This window comes from Herpailurus yagouaroundi, unplaced genomic scaffold (assembly GCF_014898765.1).
Source record: "Herpailurus yagouaroundi ecotype Mexico unplaced genomic scaffold, PumYag 188, whole genome shotgun sequence".
Lineage (NCBI taxonomy): Eukaryota > Metazoa > Chordata > Mammalia > Carnivora > Felidae > Herpailurus > Herpailurus yagouaroundi.
In genome coordinates this window covers 8,103,451-8,130,815 of record NW_024412419.1, presented here as the reverse complement: position 1 = coordinate 8,130,815, position 27,365 = coordinate 8,103,451, and the positions used below count along the sequence as shown (strand labels likewise).

At 47.5% G+C, this 27,365-nt stretch overlaps 2 protein-coding genes across 16 annotated transcripts in view; one reads left to right on the top strand and one right to left on the bottom strand.

Moving 5' to 3' along the window:
- On the top strand, nucleotides 1-22,597 carry PDIA6 (protein disulfide isomerase family A member 6). The gene is made up of 13 exons (XM_040496077.1): nucleotides 1-127; nucleotides 6,187-6,328; nucleotides 10,290-10,347; nucleotides 10,800-10,926; nucleotides 12,683-12,789; nucleotides 13,986-14,116; nucleotides 14,501-14,615; nucleotides 15,154-15,294; nucleotides 16,052-16,136; nucleotides 16,264-16,336; nucleotides 17,428-17,586; nucleotides 21,427-21,523; nucleotides 22,124-22,597. Exons 1-13 carry the CDS (start codon nucleotides 109-111, stop codon nucleotides 22,190-22,192), a joined length of 1,323 nt encoding a protein of 440 aa, XP_040352011.1. The 5' UTR covers nucleotides 1-108; the 3' UTR covers nucleotides 22,193-22,597.
- Nucleotides 14,580-27,365, bottom strand: part of ATP6V1C2 (ATPase H+ transporting V1 subunit C2) — a 61,225-nt gene continuing 48,439 nt past the window's right edge. For 8 of the 15 annotated variants that reach the window (XM_040496062.1, XM_040496060.1, XM_040496061.1 and 5 more), the window contains 2 exons: nucleotides 23,636-23,772; nucleotides 23,066-23,323 (listed from right to left, as the gene is read on the bottom strand). In XM_040496062.1, coding sequence (XP_040351996.1) covers nucleotides 23,091-23,323; nucleotides 23,636-23,772 — 370 coding nt within the window. In that variant the 3' untranslated portion in view covers nucleotides 23,066-23,090. The other 7 variants (XM_040496064.1, XM_040496065.1, XM_040496073.1 and 4 more) reach the window with 5 other exon arrangements.

The following is a 27,365-nucleotide window of genomic DNA, read 5'->3' as shown; positions in this document are numbered from 1 at the left end:
ACCTCCCGGCGCCTGCCTCACGGGCCGAGGGCGGGACGTGGGGCGGCGGGGGCGCGGCGTGCGGAGCTGAGGCGACGGTCGGACTGCGCGGCGGCCCGGGAGCTCGGCATGGCTCGCCTCGTGCTGGGTAGGCGCGGGCCTCCTCGTCCCGGGGGACCGCCTGGGAGGCCCGGGGCAGGGCGGGCGGGCGGCCTCGCGGGGCCAGGGCTGGGCTGGGGGATGCGGTCGGGGCCGTCCCTCGCGCGAGGGTGCGGGGCCCTGCCGGTCTCGGGGCGCGTGCGGAGGGGAGGCAGCGCGGCGGGGCTCCCGCAGCCCACCCCGGGGAGCGAGCGCGACGGGGTCGGGGAGTCCCGGGGTGGTGCATCCTGAGAACCACCGGGGAGCCCCGGGCCGAGGGGGGCGGCGGCGGGCCGGGCGAGGGTGAGGGCCGGGAGCTGCGTTCGAGCCGTGCGGAGCAGCTAGCGCTCGATCCCTGGCGGAGGTGGAGCCGGGGGCGACCTGAGAGGGTTGGGGTCAGGGGTCCCTTGTCCTGGGCCCGCCCTCCTCACCCTGGCGTGTAGACGGCACGGCCGCGGGGTCCTCACCCTGCAGCTCGTCCTCACCACTTGTTTAATGCCGTTCCCACTAATTGAGAAAAACTGAAATATCAAAACCCAGCCCTGGAAAAGGCCGAAGAGTTTGCTTTAGAAAGGGAACGGTGCCTTCCCAAAGCGCTTCAAGTGTGAGCGAACTTCTAAAAACTAAATGGGACGCAGACCACCATGAATTATGTAAATCCCTGTTTTAGAAACTGTGCAGTGAGTGGGGTTGAGGATCCCGACCCCTTTCTGGCTCGCCTTGGTCCCCGCCGAGGCGCTCTTAACCTTCCTTACCTGAACGCCCTGGATCCAGACCGCAGAGTTGGAGCCCCAGCCGGCCCTGCCCCGCATTTCCTAGCTGTGTGACGGCGAGCTAGTGACTTAATCACTCTGGGCTTGTCCTCCCCCGCTGGGTGGGTCTCAGGATGCACGAGTTCACATGGGTCTCGAGAGTAAACAAGATGTAAATATTTGCTGTAGTACAGAGAGAATGTAGAGGAGGGGAAAGGATTCTAGTCTCTGTTCAGTGTCCCTCGGGTGAATTCATACCGGGCGCGGAAAGAGTCTGTGATTCTCATTTATTTGCATAAATGGAGTCAGACCTTTTTGGGAGCCCTCTTGGTTTCTAGATGAGTGCTGTGGGATCGTGTACTCTTGGTGGCAGGTGTGGGACAGAGATGCTACTGATGTGGATTTATGACATCCTTAACTACTGTGGAGGAATAATGGGGAGCCACAGATGGCAAAACCATCTGCTCACATAGATTCTAGACACTTGGATGTTCCCATTTCCCATTGGTGCTCATTATCAGTGAGTGGAACAGCCATGTGAATTTTAGAAACAGAACACTATTAGTCGGCATTGACCCAGTTTATCATCTTAAGTGGCCCGGAGTGTTTTGTTTGTCTTCTTGAGGGTTTTCATAGGGGGTAGTTAACATCTTTTAATCTGTTTTTCTGAGTAGTATGGTTCTATTTTTTTTCCCAGCCCTATGTGGTCATATTGCCTTCTAAGGAATGTGAGTCTCAAATCTTTATCATCAAGACATTTCCACTAAAGAGTCATTTATAAGGAAGGTGGGGGGGGGGGACTGTTGTGAGAATTCGGCAAAACTTAAAGACAAAAAGTCGGGGTGCCTGGGTGGCTCAGTTGGTTAAGCGTCCGACTTCCGCTCAGGTCGTGATCTCATGGTTTGTGGGTTCGAGCCCTGCATCGGGCTCTGTGTTGATGGCTCGGAGCCTGGAGCCTGCTTCGGGTTCTGTGTCTCCCTCTCTCTCTGCCCCTCCCCTGCTAGCACTCTGTCTCCCTCAGAAATGAATAAAAACATTAAAAAATTTTTAGGGGCGCCTGGGTGGCGCAGTCGGTTAAGCGTCCGACTTCAGCCAGGTCACGATCTCGCGGTCCGTGAGTTGGAGCCCCGCGTCGGGCTCTGGGCCGATGGCTCGGAGCCTGGAGCCTGTTTCCAATTCTGTGTCTCCCTCTCTCTCTGCCCCTCCCCCGTTCATGCTCTGTCTCTCTCTGTCCCAAAAATAAATAAACGTTGAAAAAAAAATTAAAAAAAAATTTTTAAAGACAAAAAGCCTAGCACTGTTACTAGGAGGAAAAAAAAAAAAAAGCAGCAGCCCAAGTCCATGTTATACCGAGTGTCGGTAGCCACGACCATCTTTGTATGTAAAGGAAGCACATTCCTGAGGTGAAGTCATGGTCCATCCCTTTGGTGACTCCAGCCTGCTGTCCCGGATTGGCAAGGGAATGCAGTGAACCTAATTCTCCTGCCACAATCTAACTAATGACCCTCCTTGGGATTATACTAATGCAGTCTCCAGTCCTTTGGTTTAAAATGTGGGTTGCATAACCGTGTTCTCTCTCTTTCTAATTATGTGGCCTCAGGCAAGTTACCCTTTCTGTGTCTCCATTTCCAGGTCTAAAAATGGGCATGATGATACATACACCACATAGAGGTCTTAAAATGAGTTAATATATCCTAAGTGTTTACACACTGCCTGGTGTGTAGTGTCATTTAAGTGTTATTCTCAGTTAACATGTCAGTTTCTGGAGGGTAGTTGGATAGATACATACATCAAAATGTTAGCTATACTATACCCCCAATCCCTTTGTAAGATTATCTCTTAAGGAAATACTCATATTTATCTGAAGGGGGGAAGAGTGTAAGGATTTTCAGCATTGGCCTGTTAATAGTGAAAAATTGGAAAGAAATTCTGTTAGTGGTGAATGGGCAATGTGATATAGCCATTAAAAGTGGTTATACGGGGGGTAAAAATAATCCATAATTATGTAGAAAACTTATTTTGAGTGGGGAAAAAAGGCTACAAAAAGGAATGTATAGTAAGATCACATGCATATAAATATAATAATAGTTTTAGACTTCCGAATAGCAGAGAAGTCCATATGAATATCACCAAAATATTAATTGCCCGTTCTAGTGGGACTGTTCATGGGTTTTCTTTTGCTTTTCCATTTTTGAAAATTTCACATTGAGCTCAGTGTATTGAACAAGTATTGATTTATGTTGATTTTTTACAAAAAATACACTTTAGAAAGTAGATCTCCAGGGAGGATTTTCCAGGCCCAGTCTTAACTTGTAAGCTTATTCAGAATTAGGATGGTCTCTGCTTGTTCTTAATTTACTTGATTCGTTAAATATGTCAAACTCCACTTAACCTTTACTGCAGCAACAAAAAGATTATCAAGCAGCACAATCCAGTAGAGATATGCAAATTTTATATCTAATTTTAAATAGTCTTGTAGCCACATTTCAAAAGGCAAAAAGAAACAGGTGACATTAATTTTAACATATTTATTCCCCACTGTATCTCAAATATCATTGTAGCATGTAACCAATATCAAAATATTAATGAGGTACTTTTTTTTTTTTTTCCCCTACCAAGTCTTCAGAATTTAGCACTTTTTATACCTTCACTCCATGTGGTGAGTGGTTAGCATGTTGGACAGCGGCAGCTATTAAGGCAACCCCAGTTTGGTTGGCCTGACCTCCATCCACCTGCACTCTTTCCCACCTCTCAAAGTGGAAAAGGGGGCCATCCTGCCCCAGGCTACCCCTGCCACTGACTCTGGGTTCCCTCCCTTCCCGATTCGGATTCCAGGCATTTTGTTTCATTATTCCTCTACTTTATCTCTAGCCTCTCCCACTCCACATATTTTTTTCCCTTCAAGCTCAGATCACTCTCATCTTTAAAAAGAAACCTTCCTTCTGCCCCACATTTGTTTGCTCTCTTGTGCTCTTTATAGTGAAACTTGTTACAGAGTTCCCTTTTCATGAACTTGTTCCCTCCTACTGTCTCCAGTCTTTTGCAGGTTGGCTGCTGCCTGTTTTCACTCCTCCACCTCAGCCATCCTGGGCTCTGGGGATCCTCGGTCATGAAATCCACCAGGTCATTTTCAGTCTCCTACTTGACCTCCCAGCAGCGGGTGTTACTGCTGGCCATTCCATCTTCCCCTGAGTTTAGGTGTGACCCCACTCTCCTGATCGTTCCCCCATCTGCTGTCCACATTGCAGCCAAAACGCCCTTTCTAGAAAGCAAATCTGGTCATACCCCCTGCAGGATAGCCGTTTAGTGGTTTCATGTCCCCCTTACCAAAATCCACAGTTTTATTTCATATAAAGTTCCTACATTATTAGCCACGTCTATAAATCAAATGCAGTGTTCTTGAAAAATAGAATTATGTTGTTTATTCATGCCCCTGACGTACTGAACCATTTTATCCTGAGCTCTAAAAGACAACATGGTTTAATGGGAAGAGCTTGGAAATAGAAGCTAGAGACAGCAGATGGGTCCCTAGAAGTGCCTTTGTTTCCTTATTTACAAACGAGGGGCGATTCCTACTCTTAGTTAGTAATGCTGTGAAAACCCAAGTGGTCCAGTGTATTTGGAGTCATTTGAAAGTGGTTCCGTAAGCATAAGGTGAAATATTTAGCAACAGAACAGTTAACAATGGTGTACATTCCTTCCAGAAGAAATTTACCATTGGGTTATTCAAAAAGGTTCCATTTGAAATCTTCCAAATTCCGTCTACAGAATAAGCATATGAGCACGCGACCACAATGGCCTACCCGTCCGCTGCCTTAGGACACAGGTCCGCCTCATCATTTGTTGCATCAGTAGATTAAAAGAAAGAAGTTATGAGCATCTTCACAGATGCTAAAAAGAAATAGGTAGAAATTTCTTTAATATCCTAAGTTTATCTGTTTCAACTCAAAAGCCAGCAAATGAGAAAATACTAAAGTCAAGAACAGTCCATTACTTAGCATTGTTCTGGAGGTCTTAGACAATGCAATTAGAAAACATAAAGAAATCATATGTTTAAAGGCAGAATTGGAATTTTGATAGTACTACCAATTCAAAAACGTTTTGAGTTTTTAAGATATTTCTTTTTTTATATTTATTTATTTTTGAGAGACAGAGTGAGACAAAGTGAGAGTGGGGAAGGGGCAGAGAGAGAGGGAGACACAGGATCTGAAGCAGGCTCCAGGCTCTGAGCTGTCCGCACAGAGCCTGACGCGGGGCTCGAACCCACAGACTGACCTGAGTCGTGACCTGAGCCGAAGTCGGACGCTCAACCGACTGAGCCAGCCACCCAGGCACCCCTAGTTTTTAAGATATTTCTAAGTCCATCCAGAACTTGTTTTCCTATATAATTGTTAACAATTACGTTTTAAGTTCCTACGGTAGCCAACAAAAACGCATTTGGGCCACAGTGTGGCTAAACTATGCTGTTAATAAGACAATAACACTCCATCCTTCTTTTGTAACATTTACGTGAAAATTCTTTGTAAGCTCATCCAGCAGCATTGCAAGTGTCTGGTGACTGCCATACATAGTGTGAGTAGAAATAAAAATATTTATAAAAACAAGTATTGCCCTTGATAGAGTCCCAGTTTAGTAGACAAGACAAATAATTAATTTTTCCTTCAATGGAAGTTTAATAAAGATACTGTACTCGGGCGCCTGGGTGGCTCAGTCAGTTGGGTGTCCACCTTTGGCTCAGGTCATGATCTTGGGGTTCGTGAGTTCGAGCCCCACATCAGGCTCAGTGCTGTCAGCATGGAGTCCACTTCGGATCCTCTGTTCCCTTCTCTCTCTGCCCCTCCCCCGCTCGTGCTCTCTCTTGCTCAAAAATAAATAGACGTTAAAAAAAGATAGTGTGCTAATATTGCAACTGAATAACACAAAAAGTAAATGCTGTGTGGATTACTCGGGGTCACAGGGTAGCCTCCCAATTTTTCAGTGTCTTCGCCCATAAAATGGCACAAATACTATTACTTCACAAGGTGATTGTGAAGAATGAAAATGTTAATACGTAAAAAGCACCTAAGTTAGAGATCTTTTTCGATTGCAGCTCAAGAGATGAGAGTGTGGATCTCTTTCCTACTTGCTCTGTGCTGCACCGGTGGCAGTGAAATTCCAGGGGCTGCCACAGCAACGAGGGGGATGGGCACTGGGGGGTTAGAAAGGACCTGACCCAGGCCATCCTCCTGTGTGAAGAACCTTGGGCAATTCAAGAAGATGTTTCCTGCCAGAGCTTGAACCCTGTCATTAATGGTGTGCTTTTTGTCTTTTACTGCAGGTCTAATAAGCTGTACCTTCTTTCTAGCAGTGAATGGTCTCTATTCCTCTAGTGACGATGTAATTGAATTAACTCCATCAAATTTCAACCGAGAAGTTATTCAAAGTGATAGTCTGTGGCTTGTAGAGTTCTATGCTCCATGGTAAGTATACAGCACTTGTGGATTATTTATGGTACTTTATAAAATTAGGAATATTATAGAAAAATGTGATTTTATTTAGTCATCTGGTTTGTCTAGTTTACTGCTTGTTTAAAAGAAGTAGAGAGGAAAATGGGGGATTCCACAAAGTGTTGTCTGTTAAAGGCCATGGAGATTGAGTCCATTGGGGGGAAAAAAGGTTGAAGTAGCTAATTGTTGCAAGAAAGAAGAAAGAAATATTTTCTTACAATTTTAAGAAGATATATCTCTGTAATGAGGTAAGTAGGGTCTTGATGGAAGGGAAACTCCTTTATGCTGAAAGAATATTGGGCACAGGAAAGGGAAAAGCTAGTGATTGATTCCATTCTGTTTCTTGAAGAAGAGAGTGGCTTCTAGAAATACATAATTTTAACAATCTGATTTAATTTAAAAATTCCTCTCTTGACTTACATGCATTGCTGGAAAAAAACCCTTGTGGAGTAAAGATAGAATTTTCATTGAAATTAACGGTCACAACTATATATAGTCAAAATACGGTATTGCACTAATTGTTTATGGAGTTAAACGTATAATGCAAACAAAACAAAAACGCAACGAGTAGAAGTGCAGAGACTGGTTAATGGAAACTGCAAAAGGTACCCGAAGCTGTTACTTCTATAAACCAGCGGGGCTGTGGGCACTCAGGTCCGGGGAGGCCTGAGCCCCAGCCAGCTGTATCTGCAGATCAACTGTGCAGTGATCTGAGATCCCGATCGTCCTTTTAGATGTGAGCTATGTCCCCTAAGCTCACATAGGAGGTAGTGAATGAAGTTATTACAAATTCTTCTTACCTGAGTGGGTGCACTTCAGAGTATGCCTGATGGAGAGGTTTCCTTTTATTGCTTTAATTTTTTCTCTGCAAGACCATGAAACAGTTTTGGAAACTCAATGCCGGTCCTTGTGGACTGTTTCGCTTAATGTTCAGTGTAGCAAATTAAAGTAATACCCTCTGCTTAAAAATTTATGTTACCACTTTGTGAATACTGTTCATCCTAATGCCTTCATCATTTAAAAAAAAAAATTTTTTTTTAATGTTTATTTTTGAGACAGAGGGAGACAGAGCATGAGCAGGGAAGGGGCAGAGAGAGAGGGAGACACAGAATGTGAAGCAGGCTCCAGGCTCTGAGCTGTCAGCACAGAGCCCGATGCGGGGCTCGAACTCACAAACTGTGAGATCATGACCTGCGCTGAAGTCAGACGCTTAACCGACTGAGCCACCCAGGCGCCCCCTTCATCATTTTTTTTTAAAGCTTCTCTTTGTTTTTTGTTTGTCAAATCCAAATGAGGATTCTGTGTGGAATGTACGAATTGTAAATGTACGAACTGTTCTATTGTTGAATGCCTTTGTATGCAGTTTTTGCAAGTTTGATTTTTTTTTTTTTTTTATCATTTATGGCATGAGTAATTTACATTGTTTTGGGAAGCTTCGATATGAGAGAATATACCTCATTCCAAAATGGAATCAAGCAGCATAATTGAGAAGGCTGGATCTGGATCCTGTAGTTAATTGTTCTTGTGACATGGCACTTGGGCCTCCCAGTGTTTTGGGTAAGAGGAGGTATCATTAGAGCAGGTGCCTTTAACCTCTTCTTGTGCTCAGACTTGGCAGCTTGGTGAAGGCTTTGAATTCTTTCCAGAATAAAGGTTTTCCTTTTCCATCTATGGAGTAAAGCATATAGGATCACAAAGGGAACCTAAAACATTGAAATAACATTCACAAAATACTAAAACAAATTTTGATGTGATTATGTAGTACTCTTTTACTGGGGCAGTAAATACCAAGCTCCAGCAGCAGATGTAACACCTAGACATCATAATTTTGAAATAGCAATGGACAGAAATGAAGTTAAACTGTAGTAGCGATCTGAAGGGGGCTGAGTTTTCATTTGTGACAAAGTCACAAGTGCTCATGGTGTGTTGTTAATGTTTATAATTGAAGGGAAGTCTGCATTTCTTTTACAAGCTAGTGAAATCGGGGGGGGGGGGCCGGGGTGGCTCAGTCGGTTGAGCATCCGACTCTGAATTTCAGCTCAGGTCTTAATCCCAAGGTCATGGGAAAGAGCCCTGTGTTGGACTCCAGTGCTGAGTGCGGAGCCTAAGATTCTCTCTCTCTTCCTCTGGCTCTCTCTCTCTTAAAAACATTAAAAAAAAACCAAAAAGTGAAATACAGGTGTTTTTACCCCCACCAAAAGTTCCTAGAGCCCCTGAATTTTTATACACCAGTCCTTCGGGGTCTGGACTGCAGGGGAAGAACCCTTGGGTCAGAGGTGTGCTGTACCTCGACTCGTGCGGCATTTCTGTCGGTCTTTACTACGCTTAATATTGAAATTGAAGGAGTATGGACTCTGATGTCTCCAATAGGAGTCCTTTCATAGAATAAACTCATTGAAAGAGGCACAAAGTCCTATAAAATTTTGACCCCCAGACTTCTAAGTAGCTCACCTGAACTGCAAAAAAATACTATATGTAAGTATGTAAACCAGCATCACAGGACATTTCTCAGAAGATCCTGACCTTTAAAATACTGGATTAAGGTTAGGCCCCTATGGAAGGGGCCACCAATATACAGGGATGAAGAATGTGGGACCTGGAGCCACATAGACCTATGCAGCAGCTCTGTGACCAGATGACTTGTGATACTGGGTAGGTTTCTTAACTCCTCAGCCCCTGTCTCCTCATCTGTAAGATGAAAATAGCAAGGCCTGTCTTCAGTGATGTGCTGCCGGAATGAAATCCTGTATGAAGGGCTCCTCTTGGTCTAGGCACCTGGCATTTACTCATTAGGTTCTTAAAAACTGAATTAGGAGACTTGACTTTGTTAAAGAAACAACTAATCACCTATGGATAAACTAGCTTTAGTATCTTCACGCAGTGGATGTTACTCAGTATTGAAAATGAACAGTATAACTGCAACCTTGATAAATGGTATGAACGTACCAGGTTTTTGTATATATAACTTTTGAAAGCACTGTGTGTTATGTTTCACAATAATTTATTTCAAATACTGTAACGTGAAGGATTTTCTTTTCTTCTTATCTCTGTCTCTTGCTCGCTCCTGTTCTTTTATCACCATCTTGTGGTATTGAATACTTTTCAGCTTGCTCGGCATCTAAAATTGGGATTACGTGTACATTTTTAACCCCACGTGCTGCTGTGGGAGCCAAAGAGCATTGAGATTTAGGCTCTAATTCAGATGCTTCATCTGTAAAATGAAAAGGTTGGACTAGGTCAGGGAATATGAAATCTTAATGGGCTTAAAAATCACTGGTTGAACTTACTAAGATGTAGGTTCCTGAACCCCTTCTCTAGGTGTTTGGATTTCATGCGGCCTAAGAGTCTGCCTTTTGCCTAGGCTTACAACTCAGACCACACATTGGGACACACTTGACCAGATGAATGCTAAAGTTCCTACCCAGGGATAGAGTTACAAATGATGGTTTGTTGAAACTCTTTAAACATAATTTAAACAGTCGCTTGGGGGGGCACCTGGGTGGCTCAGTCAGTTCAGTGGCCGACTTCAGCTCAGGTCACGATCTCACGGTTTGAGTTCGAGCCCCACGTCGGGCTCTGTGCTGACAGCTCGGAGCCCGCAGCCTGCTTCGGGTTCTGTGTCTCCCTCTCTCTCTGCCCCTCCCCCATTCACACTCTGTCTCTCTCTCTCTTTCAAAAATGAATAAATGTTAAAAATTAAAAAAAAAAACAAACCAGTGGCTTGGAAACTTTTAAAATTAGTATATGAAGAGTGATAGTAGAATCCTAAAATGGCGAGTTCCTTCACGTCACCGATCATGTTTCACTAGCGCATGTGTTCCCTGCCAGCACCCACCCCTGTGCGTGTCCCTCAGTAGGGTGTTGGTAGAGTATTTTTGAATTGAGGATCGAAGACTTGAACCGTTGCCTTATTTGTGCTTTTATCTCCTCAAAGGTGTGGCCACTGCCAGAGGTTAACACCAGAATGGAAGAAAGTAGCAACTGCGCTAAAAGTAAGTTTCCAAGATGCCCACATTCATTCACCTGTGTGTGTATAATAAGTAAGAATGCAGCCAGGCTTAACGTGCCGCCGGAAGTTCATTTGCATGTTGGAGCTCAAAAACCTTGTTCTGGTGCCGAAAGCATGTAGGGGGCAAAGGGATAGTACACTAACACGTGTAATTTTTACGTTGTCTATTTTTATTGAGTCAGTTTTCCGGATTAATGACATAATCCTTGCGGTCTCACTAATTCTTGGTGCTGCAGAGTCCCCTCCAGAGCTCTGTCCATTTCTCCCGTCATTCCACGTAGGCGTGACTTCCCAGGCTACAGGTCTCATTAAATCTGTCTGTAAACCTAACCTTGCCCTGTATCATCTTGGAATCTACATGAGTTCAGTGATGGATCTTTGTGGAATCTGCTCCAGTGGAAAAGAAAAATTGATAAAACTCTCATATTTTCACAGGATGTTGTAAAAGTTGGCGCAGTTGACGCAGATAAACACCAGTCCCTAGGAGGTCAATATGGTGTTCAGGGATTTCCCACCATTAAGATTTTTGGATCCAACAAAAACAGACCAGAAGATTATCAGGGTAAGGACTTTTCCTAACTATTCCCCTGGTTGGAATTTTAATTTGAACAAGTAGGTAAAAAATAGGAGCAAGGGCCTGTTTGTTTTTGTAAATAAAGGTTTTCAAAACAGTCACACCTAGTTTCATGTCGTGTGTAGCTGCTGTCACACCGAAGTGGCAGAAGTGAGTCGCTGCGGCAGACTGGGTGGCCCGCACCCCTCAAAATCGTTCGTGTTTGCCGCTTTACAAAGAGTTTGCCACCTCTTGGTCTAGAGCGCAAAAACTGTCTCTTTTTTCATAGTACGTTTGTTTTCTTTTCTTATTTTGAGAGAGAGAGAGAGAGAGAGTGAGTTTGCGAGTGGGGGAGGGGCAGAGAGAGGGGGAGAGAGAATCCCCAGCAAGGCCCCTCACTGGCTCATTCCCACAAACAGCGAGATCATGACCTGAGCCAGAATCAAGAGTCAGACACCTAACCTGAGCCACCCAGGCGCCCTTCCTAGTATATTTCTTGATTTGGCATATTTCCAAGTAGATTGGTGGTAGGGGCACCGGTTGCGAGGATGGAGGTCTTGGCCCTTCTGTATTAGGAAGTGACACACGTGGTGATGTCAGCCGGGGCCGCAGTCCCACACCATCTGAATATATACTGCGTGTTGCTCTGCTGTATTTTCTTTCTGATGTCAGGGCTAAAAGTGTGCTCAGGTGTTTTTCTATCTTCCTTGGCAGTTTGGTAAGAAACTATTTAAAAAATACATGGAATTTTCTAGAGACATTTTATTAGAGTTTTCCCTTTGAATGCTAAAGATAGCATGGCCCATATTATTCATACGTTTTTCATACCTTAATAGCCCCCCTGACTTTTTCTCGAGTGTATAGTTTTCTGGTTAAACTTCTAAAGGCTGTTGTCATTATTGAGCTTCAGTACAGTGTTTGTTACTTCTTAGATTAGGAGAGAATTCAGCTAAAGAACCTAAAACAGCCCAAGTATTGTAAGCAAGATAGAAAGAAGGTGCCTGGATTGCTTTCCAGTTACTTGGCTTCAGACGTTTCATATCCTACTGTTTCTACAGTTTTTTCTCGCTTGTCATCATAGAAATAGTTTCTTCTGGGGAGCCCGGGTGGGTCAGTTGGTTAAGCATCCAGCTTCAGCTCCGGTCATGATCTCGCGGTCTGTGAGTTTGAGCCCCGAATTGGGCCCTGTGCTGACAGCTCGGAGCCTGGAGCCTGCTTCGGATTCTGTGTCTCCCTTTGTCTCTGCCCTGCCCCCGTGCACCCTCATTCTCTCTCAAAAATAAAAAAATAGAAAGGGAGAGAAGTAGATCAAAAATAAAATAGAAAGAGGAAGGAAGGAAGGAAGAAAAGAAAAAAAATAGTTTTCCTGTATTTCCCTCGATGTAATTTGTATTTAGAAACGTCCCCTGCTTTTTTTTTAACTAGATAATAGGCTTACTCATTGGTATACATGTTACATATTCAGTAGACATTTGTGAGTTTCTCTCATTTGTGGATGGCATTAGTAGGTGAACAGGATGTTTGTGTTTAATAAACTAAAACTGAAGGAGAGGATTTGGTTTTCCGAGGGAAAAGTCAAGTGCAGTGTGTATTACAGGGAGAACTTGACTCTGTGTTAAATACCCATGTGTTGTTGGGTCTGTTCAAACATCAGATAAAGCTGACAGAAATCTGACAAATGTAAAGGGCCACGTCTTTAGGTCGTGTCATTATAGGCACACGGCCCCCACTACCCATTCGTCTGATTGTCCTTTGTCTTCTGTAGGTGGCAGAACTGGCGAAGCCATTGTAGATGCTGCTCTCAGTGCTCTGCGCCAGCTCGTGAAGGATCGCCTTGGGGGGAGGGGTGGTGGATATGGTTCTGGAAAACAAGTAAGACTGTGTGATGAGTTTGACGCCACAATATGGACTCTTTGTAGAGGATAGTTTTTGGGCGGGTTATTTTTGTTTTTTTTTGTTTTTTTTTTTTGTAGTTACTACTAATGTTTTAAATTAGTGAACTTTCAGTTAAAAGATATTACAAGGTTGGATCAGCTCATGCCAGAGGGAATGAGCCACCTAGCTTGTTGATTTGGCCTCCTCAGAAGTCTCTAGTCCCAGAGCATCTGGCCACCACTGTAGGCCAAGAATCAGGCCACAAGATGGGCTTCCTTGGCCCAGCACTGAAAGGGAAGAGTTTGGGCCGTAGACCTCTCGAGAAAGAGCTTCAGACCGGGAAGCCAGGCTCTGGGACCCTTTGGCATTTGTAGTTCCAGAGTGGGGAGAGAGAGACCAGATCGGCTTGGGGACAAAGAGAGATGAAATCTGAACGACCTCTTGGCCTATATCTGGCAATCAGCCTGGAATTTTGGAAAATTCAATCTCAGTGGACAGGGAAGAAGAGAAAAATTCCTGTTCCATGCATTGGTATTTTAGATGCCCATGTAGGAGATGTGAAGTTAACCAGATGTTCTTGTGAAAAGGCATTAAATGCTTACAAATGAAGGTAAAATGGCCCTTCACTATTACAGAGACCAGTAAAAGTAGCTTCTTTATACAGCTGTAGAATTTACCCGAAGATTCCATGCTCTTGGCTTTTGGCCCAGGCATCCGAAAGCAGTATAGTGAAACTGCTCCTTAGGTTTGCTACTCAAGAACACTCTTTGAAAATAAAGAATTAGATGTTACTTTTAGCTCTCTTGAATGGTAGAGACTTTCTCTATGGAAAGGTAGTAACTGGTTACGTTTAACATCCTGGGATGAGGAAGAAGCTGTGCCCAGTCGGAACTAGAGTAGAATCGGGTGGTTCTGTGAGCCGTGTGGGGGTTTCTCTTAGCACAACAGCAGGCGAGAGAATTCCGGAATATTCATAGCTTACACTGGAGGTGCTGGTGATTGAAAGTAAACACTGTTTGACAAGTGATAATATTAAGGAATGACCCCAAGTGGAGTAGAATGGTTTTCACTAGAAAGGAGGACTCCACACTTCGTTAAGATGCGGAAGAGATCGTTGTCTGTTATCTATTTAGAATAAGAATAGCGTTCTTTCTGGCCAAGTGTAACTAAATGTTTAATGTCACATGCGACAGGGTAGAGGTGAGAGTTCGAGTAAGAAGGATGTAATTGAGCTGACGGACGACAGCTTCGATAAGAACGTCCTTGATAGTGAAGACGTTTGGATGGTTGAATTTTACGCTCCTTGGTGTGGACACTGCAAAAAGTAAGGGCTTTTTACCAAGTATTTTGAGTCCCAGTGCTTTTAATATATTCACCTAGCTGGCTCTGAAAAAGCTGACCCAGACGGCAGGTCAGTCACCAAGATCTCCTCCAGGAAGGCTCTGACGGCGAGTGAATGTTAAACATTGGCATTGGTGCCGAGTTTCTTCTGTCACAGCTTCAAAGATTAACAGGGACCTAGCGCGGGGGAGGGAGTGACAGAGACCTGGGAAGCGAATGTGAAAAGACGGCATCACATTGTACGCAAAGCTACGCACGGTAGTTTCCAAGCGCGGTGTGACTGGATTGGGCAGAGATGCGCGTCTCGGTTAAAGTGTTCGTGCTGACGGTTAAAACACACTTTTAAAGTGCAAATATTTTTCCATAGTCTTGAGCCAGAATGGGCTGCTGCAGCCACAGAGGTAAAAGAGCAAACCAAAGGAAAAGTGAAGCTCGCGGCTGTGGACGCCACGGTTAACCAGGTTCTAGCCGGCCGGTATGGGGTGAGTGTCCAGATGGCGAACGTCTTTGAGGAGTACACGCTGTTTTCAGCTGTGACTTCATCGGGTATCCGGGCTTCCCTGTGTGGTAGGAGGGGAGATGTTTGGCCATTTTGTGATGAAACTAAATTACTTTATTGTTAAAACTAACGAGTCTTGAACTCAGGACTGACTCTCTCTCTCCCTCCCTCTCTGTCTCTAAGTCCAATATCTCACTGTTTCTGCTGTGTGCTGCATGTGCATTTTCAGCCTGCTCAGGCTCTTACAAGTCACTACTAGTGCTTTTGAAGTTGGTCTGCTTGTTCTAGAGCAGATAACGTTGTATTCAGTACATATGGAAGGTTTGAATAATACTCCGCTAAGCCTGGTGGGCAGGCTGTTAAAACTGCCTGATCAACAGACCTCTGTGTATCCTCCCTGATCACTGACGCAGCCTCGGAATATTATTCTATTAAATTACCTATAAGCTAGCCTTAGAACCCGTAAAGATTATTCCTTATTAAATATTAGTTTGATTTTATACTCTTGTCTTTTTTAATAGATTAGGGGATTTCCTACAATCAAGATATTTCAGAAGGGGGAATCTCCTGTGGATTACGATGGGGGGCGGACGCGATCTGACATCGTCTCCCGGGCCCTGGATTTGTTTTCTGACAATGCCCCACCTCCTGAGCTGCTTGAGGTAAACCGCTTCCGTCACTCGTGATCAGAACCGACCATGTCTGATGGGGGAGGCTCTCACACAGTAATGACACTCCTTTGGTGTTTCCAAATGGACTTTGTCCCTTCTCTTTTAAAATGCTCTCTTTAAAGTATTATTGGACTTTCAAGGGGGGAAAACCTGCCTGATAAACTGCTGCTTTTCATAATTTTAGTACTACAATCCTTACACTAGGAGGACGAGTGTGCCAAGCTTTTTAAAAATAGAATGCGCCTGGCCACTCTCTCGCCGTTGTCTCAGCCGCAGCTGCTGTTTGTGGAGCACCTCGTCATGTGACGGTGTGACAGCATCATTCTGCTCTTACGTATATTTTCCTTTCAGTTCGCACATGAATGCCTAGAGGCAAATACTGTTTTTATCTCATTTTATGTGAGGAAACAGAGGCACAGAGAGCCTCAGATCCCCATAAATATATAATACACATGTGTCTGTCTAGCTAGGTGATTGTCAGAGCCAGGCTCCTCCGAGGCTGTCTGCTTTTGGAGCCCACGTGTGTCGGCAGGCGCCGAGTCAGCGCCGGGATGGCCCGGGGACAGACCCGGAAGGCCAGCTGTCCGTGGTGCCGTAGCGCGAACCTGGAGTGTCAGGGGGAGTCGCTCTGTCTCTTGAAGTCTTTGCTCTTCGTTGAACGTGATGATGCCGAGTCTCTGTCGTCAGGCTCACCTTTGGGTTTTGTGTCCGTGGCCTTCCAACCACCCCTTATGCTCTGGGCCCACAGATCATCGACGAGGACATCGCTAAGAAGACCTGTGAGGAGCACCAGCTGTGTGTCGTGGCAGTGCTGCCCCACATCCTGGACACGGGTACGGCGAACAGGGGCGCCCTTCGCCCTGACTGCTCTGTGCTGCCTGCTCTGAGAACGCTTTCTAAGCTGATGAATGTTTCGGATTCTTTTATTTTTACCTTTTCAAAATTTTCTGTTTAAATTAGGAGCTGCTGGCAGAAACTCGTACTTAGAAGTTCTTCTTAAGTTGGCAGACAAATACAAAAAGAAAATGTGGGGGTAAGTTGCTGAACTTATCTTCTCAGTATGATTTGGACAGGAGAGCATAGTGCTACCCGGATACTGTCTGGTTCAGGGTGCCTGGGCGGCTCAGTCAGTTAAGCGTCTGACTCCGGCTCAGGTCATGATCTTCGTGGGTTCGAGCCCCGCGTCGGGCCCTGTGCTGACAGCTCAGAGCCTGGAGTCTGCTTCGGGTTCTGTCTGCCCCTCCCCACCTTGTGCTGTGTCTCTTCGTCTCTCAAAAGGAAAAGAAGTAATGCAAGTCTCTTACCTGTCTGTGCCACAGTACCTTTTCTCATAAGAATTATTTTGTTTTATTTTTTTTTAAGTTTATTTTGAGAGCGCACGCATGAGTGGGAGAGGGGTAGGGAGAGGGAGAGAGAGAGAATTCATGGAGCCCAGCTTGGGGCTCGATCTCACGAACTGTGAGGGCATTACCTGAGCCAAAATCAAGTTGGACTCTTAACCAACTGAGCCACCCAGGCGCCCCAAATACAGGTGTGCTTTTAAAACAAAGTATGTCTGCTTCTTTCCGATTTACCTTTTTGTTTCTCGTCCTCTATCCGTTGCTGTCTCACCCTCCTCAGGCCATTGCTGTCCCCCTCAAGTGACCTTGTGCCCCCTCCCATTAGTTCAACAAAGTGTGGTGTGCCTACAGAGCACCGCATTCTGGCATCCTTCTTCTTCACCGTTGTAGAAGTTGAGCAAGAACTGTGGCTGAGCATTGTTACAGGGATTGAATAATGATACACCAGTAAGTCTTGAGAAGAAGTTATCCTACTGGCGAACGTGCCCAGTTGTCCAAGTGACATTAGTAGGATTTCAGGTAATAGAGACAGAAAACCCAGCAGGTTTAGCGGACAGTATTTTGGAGGCTGGGAGCAAACTGTATATAGATTTGGGAGACTTCTGGAGGTAGAGTGTAGGGAACATCCAGAATACATTATTTTTGTATTTTATTTGTTTCTACATGCATTTCATTCCATAAAATGTTGGGAGTGTAATCCGTTTTTGTTTTTTTTAGTATCTGCTGATTCGATTCTAACTACTTTGAAAGGGATCTTCACCCTAAAACAAGCCTGTTTTTCTAGGTGGCTGTGGACAGAAGCTGGGGCCCAATCTGAACTTGAAAATGCGTTGGGGATCGGAGGCTTCGGGTACCCTGCCATGGCAGCCATCAACGCACGCAAGATGAAATTTGCTCTTCTGAAAGGATCTTTCAGCGAGCAAGGCATTAACGAGTTTCTCAGGTAATCTCTTGCCTCCTTGAGTTGTTTTTGTTCTGTGGCTTGGTTCTGCGTGGCGTGGGTTCAAAGCTAGGTTTACGTAGACCAGGCAGTGCGTGGAGTTAGTGTGCATTTGGCATTCCGGGGAATTAGGTGTTTTGAGTTCTAAGTCATCGTTTTTGCGCTTTTGTTCTTTTCTGTGGAAGCATTCTGTAGGGGAAGAGGCCACCTTGCTGTTGCGCCATTGCATCGAGCTCTCTGATCTCATGCAAGTCTCCTCTGGGCTGGTAGCAGCCCTCCGCCCCCCCAGCATGCTTTGTGCCTCTCACCTCCGCTAACGCGGCTTCCGTTTCTGGCCGGTAGCGGTAGAACGTGTACTTCTGAAGTGATTCCAGCAACGTGCAAACAACACAACAGGTTCTGAAACTCAAAATCCAGTTGACAGAGCTCTCTGTCTTGCCCAGCCATTCAACTCCTCCAAAAATTGATTTGATCATCTTTCAGGTAAACATGAGGCATCGACACTGCGCTAATTCTCAGGTGTGCGGTAATTTGGTTCATGCCTCGTCCTCCTAACTGAGTCTCACAGGCACATCTCTCACAGACCTTCCGTCTGCTTACTACTACAGGGCCTGGCTGATCGGCAGCTCTTGGTAAATAGTACGTTTTTTGTATGGTTTATGTACCATCTACTGTATTCTCACAATAAATGTTATTAAGAAAATGATAGAACATACAATCACATTACCGTAAAATTCTGCGAGTGGACTTGTATGGCTCACCCCACGTGCAGGGGTCAGCTGTGCTCATCCAATGTCATCCTTTTTCAGCAGCTGATTCCAGTGTCACAAATCTTAAGAAATTTGTGAGAAAATCGTAAGAAATGTTTGAGGGGGATCAGTAACCATGAGGTTGAGCCTGTGGACTCACTGGAAATGGCAGGTCTAACTGCGGCTTTGATTTTATTCACATTTCTTTTCAACCAGTTTCCCTTCTCTGGTTTGTTGTTCTTTGTCGCGTGTTTTGTGTCTTAGTACGGAGGAGGTGGCTGGTTCGCGGGAAAGCTGCGGACAATAGCGTATTGTCAACTTGAGACCATCGCTGTTGCGCTGGAGATCGTACAGGCCACTGGTTCTCCAACTCCGGGCCTTAAAGGCAGCAGAGAACCTCAGAACCCACCCAGTTACCAGGGGGGAAGAGGACGCAGTAATGGGTCGAAAGGAGACACAGTGGGCGACAGTATACTTGTCTCTAGTCCCGTGCGCCTTGTTTTCTGACGAGACTGGACGTGCGCGCAGCTCGTCGCCGGTAGACGGTGCCAGGCCCGCCAGGGAGTTGGTGTCCATGTCCACCAACGTGTGCGCTTGAAAACCACAGACCTGAAGCTGAGACGGACTGTGATGAATACATTGGCAGTAACTCACAGCTACAGTCAACCCAAGACGAGTGTTAGTGATTCCCATACCTCTCCCTGCAGGCGTGTTATTGAAGTGTTCCTTTCGGTGTAGCAGCCAAACATACGAGTACGTCATTGTGCGTGATGCAGCCGGAAGTGAAGAAAGGACTCGAGTTTCACAGAAGTTCATTGTTTGAAGCAGCAGCTGTGTTTCTCGGGGCTCTTTGAGAAGAGACGATAGCATTTAGCCCTGCAAAGAGAATGGGGGCGCAGGGGAGGAGCGGGACTGAGCTGTTAAAACACTTTTTTTTTTTTTTTAAACCATTGAACCCTGCCCACAAGGCATAGTTCCCTTAGAATTTTGTTCCTTTTTGGGCGCCTGGGTGGCTCAGTCGGTTGAGCATCTGACTTCAGCTCAGGTCATGGTCTCATGGTTCATGAGTTTGAGCCCCGCATCGGGCTCTGTGCTGACAGCTCAGAGCCTGGAGCCTGCTTTGGATCCTGTGTTTCTCTCTCTCTCTCTCTCTCTCTCTCTCTCTCTCTGTCTCAAAAATACATAAACATTAGAAAAGAAGAATTTTGTTCCGCTTCAAAGGAGGCCTGGCATCTTTCCATTAGTCCTTCTGTTTGCTGCTGCCGAGGACATTAAGTAGGAACGTTGGGGCACCTGGGTGGCTCAGTCGGTTGGGCGTCTGACTTCGGCTCAGGTCATGATCTCACAGCTCGTGAGTTTGAGCCCCGTGACGGGCTCTGTGCTGACAGCTCAGAGCCTGGAGCCTGCTTCAGATTCTGTGTCTCCCTCTCTTTCTCTACCCTCCTCCACTCATGCTCTGTCTCTAAAATAAACATTAAAAAAATTTGTTTTAATTAAAGAAAAAAAGTAGGAAGGTAGCTGCTTTCTGAGCACCGACTCCCTACATCTCGGCATCTTCTTGATGAAGAGACTGATGTTCAGAGATGAATAATCGGATTAAGGGTCCCAAACTAGTAAGAAGTAGAACCACTGGCTTGCCTTTGATTACTTGCATGGGTTTGTATTTCTTATGTCAGCCAGAGCTTGGGTTGGCCTGTGCCCCCTCACGGCAAATGGAGCCATTCTAGTGTAGGTTTTTGATGGACTACGAGAGACACAGGTCTGACTCGCTGTGCCCAGTACCTCTTGACTCTGCACGCACATCGGCGTGGAGGCCAGCGTCCTGCCCTGTGTTACACTTAGAGCTCAGCGGATGGCGGTGGAGCGCGGCTCTAGAGCGTGTGGATAATCGGTTTTCTGAACGTAACTCCTCTTCGGACACCAGGGTTTCTCGACGTTGGCGCTTGTGACATCGTGGGCCAGAAGTTTGTCCTGTGTGTTACCGGGTGTTTAGTACCTGTCCTCTAGATGCCAGTTGCACACTGTCCGCATACACACACAGTTGTGATCATAAAAATGTCTCCAGACGTTGTCACATGTCCCCTAGGGAGAAACTCGCTCCGTTGAGAACCACTGATAATACGTCATAAAAAATGCAGGGTAGCCAAAGGCAGTGGAGAGAATTCCCCCCTTTTCCACCGAGCCAAAGAACTGTCAAACACACGTGGGACACTTCCACTCCTGTCTCTTTTCCTCTCTTCCCTGTAGTCCAAGCACCCTTCACCATTTGGAAACTTTTTAAAGAAGGCTTGCTCCCAGTCTGGCAGTTGCCTCTACATCTTTCTAATGAAATGTTTATCAGAATTGGTCAAAGGCAAGACCTAATACGCCCTGTCACCATAGAACTCTTTCTTCTGTGACTTAAAAGTCTGAGATGAGGATTGCCACCATCACCTCTAGATCTGCCTGTGGGCTGGTGTTAAGTGCTTCTGCTCGCTATTGGAAGTCTGGGGAAGGAAACCGAATTTTCATTTTTTTTGTTTGTTTGTTTTGTTTTTAACGTTTATTTATTTTTGAGACAGAGAGAGACAGAGCATGAACAGGGGAGGGTCAGAGAGAGGGAGACACAGAATCTGAAACAGGCTCCAGGCTCTGAGCTGTCAGCACAGAGCCCGACGCGGGGCTTGAACTCACGGACCGCGAGATCATGACCTGAGCCGAAGTCAGACGCTTAACCGACTGAGCCACCCAGGCGCCCCGAATTTTCGTTTTAAGATGCCATCTTTCAAAAAGTGTTTTGGGGGTTAGTCTACAATTTTGTTCATCAAACGTTTTGCCTGTGTTCTACGTGAATGTGGATAGGTTTTGCGTACTTAAATTTGTATTCTAGCAAAATAAGTTTATTTTTCTTAATTAGTAGTAGTAACTAGCTTTATCTGATGCCAAGACCTTAGTCATTTCATGCCTGGTCACGTTGTCGTCCTTGCTTGAACGGATAGTACTGTGCGGGAGCAAGACGTGAGAGGCACCTGTGCAGAAACTTAGCAGGCGAGTCATTGTTTTAACACCTCGTGTCTTCATCAGTATGTCCTTGCTTTGGTCACTGTCCCCTCAGGGAGCTCTCTTTTGGGCGAGGATCTACAGCACCTGTGGGAGGTGGGGCCTTCCCCGCCATCAGCACCAGAGAGCCTTGGGACGGCAAGGATGGCGAGGTGAGTCCCCAGGGCTGGAGGCCACGCGCATGTGGGACTCATCACCAGGGTGCTTGTCCCGCCTCTCCTCACTTTCCCCGGCCCAGGGCGCCTTTGCTGTTTGTAGGCCGAGTCCTTTCCATCCGTGGCCCGTGGCGTGGTGTCAGAAGTGCCATAACCTCGCGAGCCTTTCAGGGCTGCGTGACAGAGTCTTGACAGACAACCAAGATAAATTTCAGGAATGAGGTTTCATTCCTGATGATTACCGCTAAACGGAGCATTTCCCCCGGAATCCATTTACTTTGTATCTGAGAAGCACAAAATTACAGCTTTGGAATTATCGTGGATTCTGGCACACTTCTGCCCCTCCCCCCTCAAAACGATGAGCTAAGTAGCTGTCGGTGTTAAAGAGGTAGGTGATCTGTTAAAATCCTACCTCACCTAAGTTCTCGGCTTTTCCGCCTGTAAAATGATAGGCAAAGCTAAAAGCGGGAGCCAGATTAGGGCACAACCGGCTCTGTGATCTGGGGTGTCTCTAGAAACTACCTTGCTCCTCCGCCGTGAGCCCGCGAGCTCTCCCAGCTCTTCCTGCAGGGCCTAACGAGTGGCTTTGTTTCCCAGCTTCCCGTGGAAGACGACATTGACCTCAGTGACGTGGAGCTGGACGATTTGGAAAAGGATGAGCTATGAGAAGCTTGGCACAGACTTCAGTTTTCTTTTCTTGGGAGCAGATTTCCCCAGCAGTGAAGGAACGTTCTTCACGATCAGATGAATCTACCAGTGGCCTTTTTAACCAAGAAGTAGCACTTGATTGGTCATTTGAAAACACTGCAACAGTGAACTTTTGCATCTCAAGAAAACAATGAAAAATTCTATGAATTGTTGTAGCCGGTGAATTGGGTTGTATTCTGTCAAGTAATATTTTGGAGAAAACTGATGGGCTGTTGAAATATTTTTCCCTCCCTCTCTCTGACTGCTGCTTGAATGTTCTTGGAGGCTGTTTCTTATATATAAGTTTTTTAATGTGATTCTTTCATTTGAATATCGATGGCTTTTTTCCATTAAAAAATAAAATAATATTTTGGACAATGCCAATATACGTATGAAATTAGTGTCCACATCATAAATTCAGTAAATTTAGCCAGTAAATTGATACCATGAAGGGATGACCCTGATGTCTTTCCTCCCTATAAAATATTTGTGATTCCAAGGACACCATCTGGACGCCTGCCACAATACGGATTTTTACGTGTGTCCCGCAAGGCCAGGTGCCATCCGTGGAATGTGAAACGTAAGGCGAGTTTATGGAAAGAAGGATGAAAAACAGTGGGTTGTCCGTTGAGAACATTTCGTGCCCAACATTTTGTCTTTGGGCCATCCCCGCTGACTTAGGAAATTTAGCTGGTTATACGGTCAGCTCAAGATTTTTAATGTTCTTCCCAAGCCGTCCCAAGAGATCCGTTAAGACACAAAATTAAAACAGCAGGTGACCAATTTCTAGGCAGTCCCCATTTATGTAAAGTGAGGCTTTGAATTACGTTCGAACATAAAAGACCATTCAAAGGACGGGGCATTTCTTTATTGTAACTTAAAAAAAAATAAATACAACCGTAACTAACTTTTGTGAGCAATTTCTCTCAAACTCTAAGTTCCGTGGGGTTCCGCGGCCGAGGGAAAGAGCGGCGTCTGCGGAGTCTGCACGGACGGGAAGGCTCGTGGGGCCAGCGGCTCCTAGTCGAGCAGGCTGAGGTCGATGTGGAAATAGACATAAGGAAAGTAGTCTTGGTTGCCGAGCTGCAGTCCCGGGATGTCCACAGACGCCTGCAAAAGAGGACGCGGCGCTGTCGCTCTAGGTGCAGAAGGCAGTTCGCTGTCCCGTCTTTATGTTTTTGAGGAGGCTCTCCGGGCCGTGACGGTATCTTCTGCCCCGCGCAGCGCACCCTCGCCACGCACACGCGTGCACACACACGCGCGCGCGCACACACACACACACACACACACAGCCTCTTCCTTGTTACACTTTCGCATTTGTGAAACGTACATCTTCGTAACAGGCAGTTTCGGGATCTGGCAAGTTCCCAGGTGGGGAGGCTGACCTTAGCACAGAACCCCAGCCGCTTCTGGATCGTATACCTACATCCAACACGCTTGCCGCCGCTACTTGATCCAGATGTCTGAAGACAGAGTTCAGAACCTCTCTTAAACGTTTGGTGGAGGACTTCTTGTGAGGCTGGAGGAGCACCGCCTGGAAATTCACTGGAAGTCCGTACCTTCCCAGACAGACAAAATGTGCGCATAAGTTACCCCAGATGGAAACGGGGAAAACAACCCTGACAAGAAACAGGCGGTGCCAGTAAGAAGAAAAAAGCTTCAGCTGACCCCGCTGAAGACAGTAAAACTCAGTGGAATGAAATATTTAGGGTCAGAGGTGAGACTGGTGACTGGATTTTTCTGGAGGGGAATGTGCCAGAACAGGCTAACCGGCCATTTCTGGATAACGGTGCGGCGTGCACTAAAACACGGAGGTCTGCTGGATCTGCGGGCAGGACGCAAAGTGTACGTGAAGGAGGCCGTGCCCACGCGTGCCGCTGCCTTCGCCACACACCGAGCCTAACACCTGCTCAGTCCTGTGCGTTTCCGGGATGCTGGGCTGGCAGGACCCCGATGTCCGAGCCCCGCCTAAATGGTCTTTCCAGGAGGCAAGAGCCAGAGAAGCTGGCGGGTGCAGACGGGTGGCGGCGCGTGGGCTGGGTCACGGGCGAGGGGGATGGCCCAGCCGATGGCCTCATCTCCGTGTCCCCTCTTACCACAAAGCTCCGGTACCCCCCGGGGGAGTGAGCGGAGGGGCCGCGGCCATCTTACCTGAGCGAGCAGCCCCCCTCCTGACTCCCTCCCGCAACTCCCAGTGCTTTCCAGAAACCCACTCCACACCCTCGGCCTCACCGACACCGCTGTCTCCACCTGCTGACCACACACCTCAGGCAACACGTACGTTAAGGACGCGCATTCCAGCTCCCAGACCATGGTGCCACCGCGCGCTGTCGTCCGACCCGGTCGTTCCGCCAGTCATTGCAGGTTCCCTGGGAGCTCGCTTACCCTCCCGAACGAGGACCCCTGTGTCCCAGCTGTCCTGTCTTTCCCAGCCCGCGAGCTCCCATCGGGGCAGAGGCACGGGTCTGTTTTGTGCACAGTCTACTGTGTCCCCAGACCTGGAGGGCGGCGGGCACTCCAACGCTTCGTGACTGTTGACTGACTGCTCCTCGTCCCCCCCCCCCCCCCCCCATCAAGCCTCCAAGCCCTGGGCCCCTTTCTCAGCCCACTCTCTCGACTTTGGGGCTTCCCACGTTCTTCCCAGATCCTTCTAGCCCTTTCCCTGCTGACCCTCCCTCTGGATCCATGTCAATGAACACCTCTATTCTGCTCAGAACACGCCTTGCAGAACAGCCCGGTCAGCGCTCATTCTCCACAAGGCCACCCCCACGCTGCTCCTTCTTGCTCCGCTCAGTAGAGGACCCTCCTCCTCCCTGACCGCCGAGGTCACCCGGCGGGGAGCCCTGACATGAGGCCTCCACACCGAGACCTCTGTGCCACAGGGGCGCCAGCATCGTCTACCGCTGTCCCTTTCCCCGTAACATCTCGCCATCCTGCCCTCCTTTGTAAGAAACGCCCTCAGCCCCCTTGGGCTCTCGTTCCAAACTTGAGAGTGCCCAGTGTCCCATGTCACCCAGTCATCCGGCCACCACACTCGAGCTTGTCCCACCGATGACCTCATGACCCTTTCACGGGGACACCTAAATCCTTAAGCTTCTCCTCCCTTTGACTCGTCAGCCACTCCCTCCTCCTGCCTGACTTCCTCATGGGCTTCTCTCCTCCACTCTAAATATTGGGGTTCCCCGAGGTGCCCTTTCAGTACCTTCCCTCTGCAGGGCTCTCCCTAGACGATCGAGGCCACACAGCCGCCGTCAGGATTCCGTAACCTCTGTTCCCCACCGAGATCCAGACTGACTAGCTTCCTGGCTGGCCCCTCCACTCTGCGCCCGGCTGCCCCCGGTTCACTGCGCCCTGAGGGTCAACCAGCTCTCCCTCAACTGAGGGCTGAGTCTACTTCACTTTGACTTTATGAAGTCCATGAACATTTCACATCTGGAAGTGTCTGGAAGATGTCCATTTCACATCTGTCCCACTCTGAGCAGGGTGACAGGCAGAGAGCGCGTCGGCCCCTCCCTCCCCCCAGGCGGGAAGTACAAAACAGCTCGGAGAAGAGGGAGACAGAGACAGCGGCCAGGAGCCAACTGGGGGGGGGGGGCGGGGCAAAGACCAACAGGGGGTCAAAGGAACAGGCAAGCAGGTGAACTTCACCGTCTGTGTGCCCCAGCAAACGTGTTCAGCCTCTGTTTGCCCGGATTACGCTCTGTCCACAGGATAGAATATGAAAAAGCCATTAAAAAAGGATCAGGTAGCTTCACCCGTGCTGAAGAGACTGATTCAGAGCAGATGAAGACAGCAAGCCACAGGACGCTAAACGATCCCATGTGGGGGAGAAAGAAGAGTCTCGAAACCATTAACCGTGATTATCTATGGGCAGTGGGGACTGGGAACTGTTTCCACAGTATGTATTTCTGAACTTGAATTTTTCAAACAGCGCTCATGTATACAACCGTATTCCGGAAAAATACAGACACAGTAAAAAAAAAAAAAAAAAAAAATCCTACATTGAGAGTCTTGTAAAGAATTACTTTTACGTATACTTTTAGGAGAAATCCTGTTTCATCCAACTTAAGGACATCCATCTCTACCTCTCTCGAGCAAACGGGCATCCGCACTGTAGTGAGCCTGAGAACCACTGATTTTCGAGGCCAGCAGGGTCAGTCTCGGGCCCCGTCTACACCACAGGTGGCTGGCACACTCCAGGTTTGCTCGTCTACGCCCCGCGGCCCAATGCCACAATCCACGCCACTCCAGGCCTCTGAGATGGGTGGGGGTGGATGGCCACGAGAGGAGCCACGGTCGGATCCTGGCAGCCGCCATATTGTGCTTGGACAAAACCACACTGGCAGCCGCGTGGAGGATGAACCGGAGGCACAGAACCAAGTGAGAGCCCGTGGCAAGAGCTGGCCCGGCCAGGCGAGGCCGGGACGGAGGGAAGAGAGAAAGCAGGGGCAAGCCAGGGGGCCCACCAGAAGCGTCGTGGGGTGCAGGAGTGGGCGTAGGAGGCGAGGGTGAGGGAGCAGAGGCATCTGAGCCCGCCCTGAGGCTTGGGATCTGGAAACAGGAAAGACGTGAGCCCACGGGCATGGACGGGGCAGCCAGGGGAAGGGGTAGGGAAGGAAGATGAGCCAGATGTCCAGGGGAAGCCCGTGTGAGTTGAGAGGCGGACAGGACGAGGTAGGAGGCACAGACTCGAAAGGGAAAGTACGGAACAGGCCTCCAGGTGGATGGCTGGGAAGGGATGGGGGGGGGGGGGCCCCCCCCCTGGGGGGGGGGGGGGGGGGGGGGGGAGCCCCCCCGCGTGGCGGGCGGGGGAGGGGCGGGGGAGAGCACTCCAGAGGGTCAGAGGGCCAGAGGGGGCCAAGAAGCAGGGGTGGAAGCTTCCAGAAAAAGGGTACAGCCAGCCGTGTGTGATGCTACCAAGATCCCCCCTCCCCACATAGCTCATGTCACTGCCCATGTTCAAAACGTGGCAGAAAAACAGGCTTTAAAAAATACTGCTTGATTCCATTTTTGCAAAAATTTAGTAAAAAAAAAAATGCATATCTGTAAACTAGAATAAAAAAAAAAAAAGCAAAACACAAAGGAACAAAAACTCCTAAGGTTCACACCTGCACACTAGCCAGCAGAGTTTTCTCCCGGCGTTAAAATTACA

Excerpts from the sequence above, each read along its gene's own strand:
- PDIA6 (XM_040496077.1), top strand. Across the intron at positions 10,927-12,682 it reads CAGACCAGAAGATTATCAGG|GTGGCAGAACTGGCGAAGCC; the intron begins GTAAGGACTTTT and ends TGTCTTCTGTAG. Across the intron at positions 17,587-21,426 it reads GGCATTAACGAGTTTCTCAG|GGAGCTCTCTTTTGGGCGAG; the intron begins GTAATCTCTTGC and ends CTGTCCCCTCAG.